The 4,659-nt window shown below is 42.8% G+C and overlaps 1 protein-coding gene across 2 annotated transcripts in view; it reads left to right on the forward strand.

The window, feature by feature from the left end:
* Positions 1-955: 955 nt before the first annotated feature.
* ptprn2 (protein tyrosine phosphatase receptor type N2) overlaps positions 956-4,659 on the forward strand; it is a 228,112-nt gene continuing 224,408 nt past the window's right edge. For both annotated transcript variants that reach the window (XM_016533327.1, XM_016533328.1), the window contains exon 1: positions 956-1,228. In XM_016533327.1, coding sequence (XP_016388813.1) covers positions 1,150-1,228 — 79 coding nt within the window. In that variant the 5' untranslated portion in view covers positions 956-1,149. The remainder of the gene's footprint in view (positions 1,229-4,659) is intronic.

A 4,659-nucleotide genomic window follows, 5' to 3' on the forward strand; every position in this document is an offset into this window, starting at 1 on the left:
TGTTCCCAAGTCCAGAAACGTAGCAAGGAGATCTGTAAAATAATCCATGTGGCATCAGGGGTTCATCCGCAATTACACAAAGCTACGAAAATACTTTTTGTGCACAAAAAAAACGACTATTCAACAATTTGTCTCCGCATCACCCTCGTGCCATTTTGGAGAATATCAGCTGGACTTAAACAACGTATGCTGTTCTGTGTCAGCTGTTCCATACCAGATCTGTTTCCTACATTGTTGTGATTTGATCTGAACGAAAACAGTGTATCCGTGTGACGCAGCTGACTGTTTATGGGGCTATAGGGTGATGCGGAGGAGACGAATTGTTGAATAAAATCGTTTTTTTTTAAAATTCAGATTCCATCACAAATAAATTAATTTGTGTTCCGAAGGTCAGACGGGTTTGAAACGACATGAGGGTGAGTAATTAATGACAGAATTTTCATTTTTGGGTGAACTAACCCTTTAAAACACGCACTTTTGTTTTTTAATTAACCTTCAATAAACACAGTCAAAGTACAGTTAGGACTACAATAATACACATGAAAACAAAACACACACACACACAAAAAAATACTAAATATGTATACAAAATACAAATACAGCCAGGGGGATGGGCTAAACATCATGTAAATGTGTTAAAGGACTTACAAATGGAGAAAGTCTTAATTGCTTTCTTATTATGTAAATAAAAATTGTCTTACCATAATTTTTAATTTATTTTTCAAGAACCAAAAATAAAGGATTGGCTTTACTGTACTTACACTTATACACTACTGTGCTTATACTTACACTTTTATTTGAGGGGATATTAGTGAAACCAAATAAAACATGTTCTAAGCACAAAGAAAAAGTGGGGTCAATGTTATCAATTATAAATCTAGTCAAATCTTTCTAGTCTTAAAACACGCACGTGGAGAAAGCGCACGTACTCGTGACGTCATCGGCCGAGGCGGGGCGCTGACCGTGGTGCTGAACGCGCTTCGCGCTTCTCAGAGTTGAGTACAGGATACTGGGTACCAGAGCTTCACTTATCTCACTATCCCTCCATCTCAGTCGCCTCTGCCCAACTTCCGCTCTAATCACATCACCCCCTGAAACGCGAGAGCCGCTATGCCGAATTAACGAGGGCTGTTTGGGCTCGACGGGAGGATGGCTTGTGTGCGCGCGCTGCTCCTCGCCTTGCTGTCTGTCCACGCGCTCGCCGCTGCATCCGCGGACAGGAGACTCGGTAAGTTAGTTCAACACGACGCCCCAGCAAGTGTGTGATGTTTGTCGCTCCTACCTTTAGAAATAAGCCAACTTGTGTTTGTGTATGTGTGTTTTCCTCGAGTGCAATAATGAGGTTAATCACAACAGCGGGTTGGCGCGCAGAGTTTGGTGTTTTTTATGCAAATTAGCGGTTCGTTTATAAATGTGTCGACATAAAGTCCTTCACCCTTAAGTTGTGAGGTTTTACAGCCCATTAGTGATTTGATTCTGGGTCACATGTACCTCAATCAACATCCTTGTTGCTCCTGGAGCAATTTCCCCAACAACCAATCATATTTCAGGGATAGGATATATAAAGGGATTATACACTATCAATTTATAATTTACTTACTGCACTCTCAAAAAATAAAGGGTTTATGGTAGTACTTTAAGGGCACATAATACTATTCAAAGGTATAGTATGCACCTGTTACTGGATGCATGTTTCTTTTTTAAGGGTGTATTCACACCTGTCTTGTTTGGTTGGATTGAATCAAACTCAAGTTCAGTTCCCCCCTTGGTGCGGATCTTTTGGGCAGGTGTGAATACAGCAATCGCACTCGGGTGTGGACCAAACATACACCCTAAGTTAGGCAGATCAACCATAACTCCTTCAAAAACAGCCAGAAACCTTGGCTGTTATGATTGATGATCAGCTGACTTTCTCAGACCACATTGCTAAAACTGTCCGGTCCTGCAGATTTGCTTTATTCAACATCCACTCATCCGAAGTGCGTGGACCCACGTCTCAGAACGCCCGCAAATATTAAGCTCTCTGTGAAGTATTGTGCTTGAATGGACAAATTCACACAAAAATTATAAAATTAAAAACAACATTAGAATTGTTGTTTTGGCAGCTAACAAATAAGTTTTGGATGAAGCTCAAAATTAATATAAAAACTAAAACAGAAATAAAAAAATAAACCTAAAATGTCATATTTAAAAGGAACAAAAAGAACTATAATCTTTTAAAACGTAAGTGGATATAACATGGTGTACATTGTGTTTGTTTGAATCATCATACTCTTAAATGTCATAACATACTGTTATAATTATTTCCAGTGGCATGGACACAATGTGCAATGCTGGATTTTTTTGGACAGGAATTAGAGATTCCAGAGACAGAAACGGAGTGAGTCAGACTTGTCCTGTGAGAGATGCAAATGGTCAGAGGTTCTGAAATTTTTATTCTTAGGGTTTTGCTATAGTCTATAGTGATGGTTGAATTCGCAATCAGTGTGTGTTTATGTACACACAAAAGCACATTGTTATTTTTAATAAGTCCCTTTGTGTATTATGTTTACGTCATCTAATGAACATGATATAGGAGATGGTAATTTCCCTGCATTCTCTTCAGCAGCTCCATGAACTTCCTGTGAGGAGATGGGGAGCGTGGGAGATGCTGCTCATCTCAAATGTACAGGAAGCAGCAGAGGTTCAAACTGAGCTTTTTTAACAGAGCAGATTATTTATGGCTCACTTAGAATCTCTGATGCTTCCTGTACATTTGAGGTGAACAATATCGCCCACGCCTGACACACCTAGCTCAAGATGACAGAAGAGCTGGCATTTTCAAAAACAAATGACTGGCAGTATTCTTCTCTACTGTCACGTAAAGGAATATTCTGGTTCAGTACAAGTTATGCTCAATCGGTAGCATTTTCGGTAGCTTTTTTTTTTACTTGTCCTTTTCTTTAAAAATAGATCAAATCTGGGTTATTGTGTGTAACTTAAATTGGAAGTGAATTGGGCCAGTTTGTAAACATTCCAGTACTCACCATTTCATTAGTGTAGGCACAAAATGTAAACATTATGCATGTTAACATGATTTTCACTGTAAAAAATGATTTGCAATTTGAACAGTAAGACTAAAAAATCTATGATAAATACCTGTTAATTGGTTGACAGCACATTCCATTATTATATACACTGTACAGTGAAGTCTGTATCAGGACATTACAGTACAGTTTTTGGAAGTAAAAAGGACAAGTCATCTTATAATTTACAATAAAAAATGTAAATTAGCATTCTCAGAATTCTCGTTGTGATGCTTCACAATTTTTTTTTATTAAAAATGTTTTCTGCTTATTTTTTTTTTCTTATCAGTTTATGTACATTAGGGTTTTATGTTGATAAATGAATGTTTATTACATTATCTTAATGTCATGTGTTTTACAATCATGGTATTTTGTTCCCTTTCAGTCGGTCACTCTCGACGTCACGTCGGTGACCGACGAATTGGGATCTCGCTTCGAGAGACCAATCTACTTTGAGTGTAACTAAACGAGCCAATGCACATTGGCATGCGATGATTGCATCCAGCTGCCACTGATCACAGCGTGAGCATAAAAAGGCAGCAAGTGCAACGCATACCAGCTTTTCGCTTCGGAGCCGAGCGACAACATCGTTCTGCTCCAGCCAGTGTCTTCAGTGTCTACGAGTTCGACGCGTTCTTGGAAGCTTTCTGTGTTGGCGGACGGCGCTTCAGTGGTGGTCGTTCCTGTGTCAAGTGGGTTGCACACTTCAGGCTGCACTACCCCCTGTCGTGCTGCAAGCGGCCATCTCCCCTGTGTGCCTCAGCACATAAAAGAGCATTTCCCTGAAAGAACCAATTTCTCTAAAAGAGCTCACATGGGTGCGTCTTTGTAAAGACGACTGATCGTCTTTTTAAAGATGCCATTTCACCCGTGCGTTTCTGGATGTGGTCGTTACCTGGCGCCGGGTGATGGTCACGATCGCTGCCTCACGTGTCTGGGCATTAAACACGCTGAGGTGGCGTTCGTGGATGAGTCATGTTCCCATTGCGGGAAGATGGCCATCTCGGAGCTGTGGACCAGGCTTCGTTACCTCCAAGGGGGCAGAGCTCCGTTGCCTCTGCCTCGATCTAGAGTTCGTTCTGGCGGCTGCCAGGCAAGGACTACTTCCGGCAGTAGCACGGGTGGTTTGAGGGTAACAGTGGTGGCAAACCCCTCAGGGAACCAACCCTCGGGGGGCCCACCACTCCTCTAGTGCTTCAGATCCAGTCGAGCGGCCAAAGGAAGCGTTGGGCTCTCTTCAAAGAGCGTACCAGCGGTATCCTTCGGTGCTCCTCCCGACGACCGGATGTCGATCACTGCATCGGAGGGAGAGCTCTCTGGAGAGGAAGATTCGGCTGCGCTGCTGCCCTCCGGGACGGTGGCAAGGCCTGAATCGGATCCAGAGATGTCGGCTATGCTTTCCCGGGCCGCCGAGAGGGTAGGGCTCAAGTGGAAACCTCCACCGCGTCCCGGGCCCTCGATGTTGGACGATTGGTTCTCAGCGCCCCGCCTCAGTGCCTTTCTTCCTGGTGGTGCATGAGGAGCTCACCAAGTCATGGATGGCACCTTTTACTGCCGGAAACCGACCTGCTGGTTCCTCCTCCCTCACCACCCT

The sequence above is a fragment of the Sinocyclocheilus rhinocerous genome, unplaced genomic scaffold (genome assembly GCF_001515625.1).
Source record: "Sinocyclocheilus rhinocerous isolate Xijiao unplaced genomic scaffold, SAMN03320098_v1.1 scaffold245, whole genome shotgun sequence".
NCBI lineage: Eukaryota > Metazoa > Chordata > Actinopteri > Cypriniformes > Cyprinidae > Sinocyclocheilus > Sinocyclocheilus rhinocerous.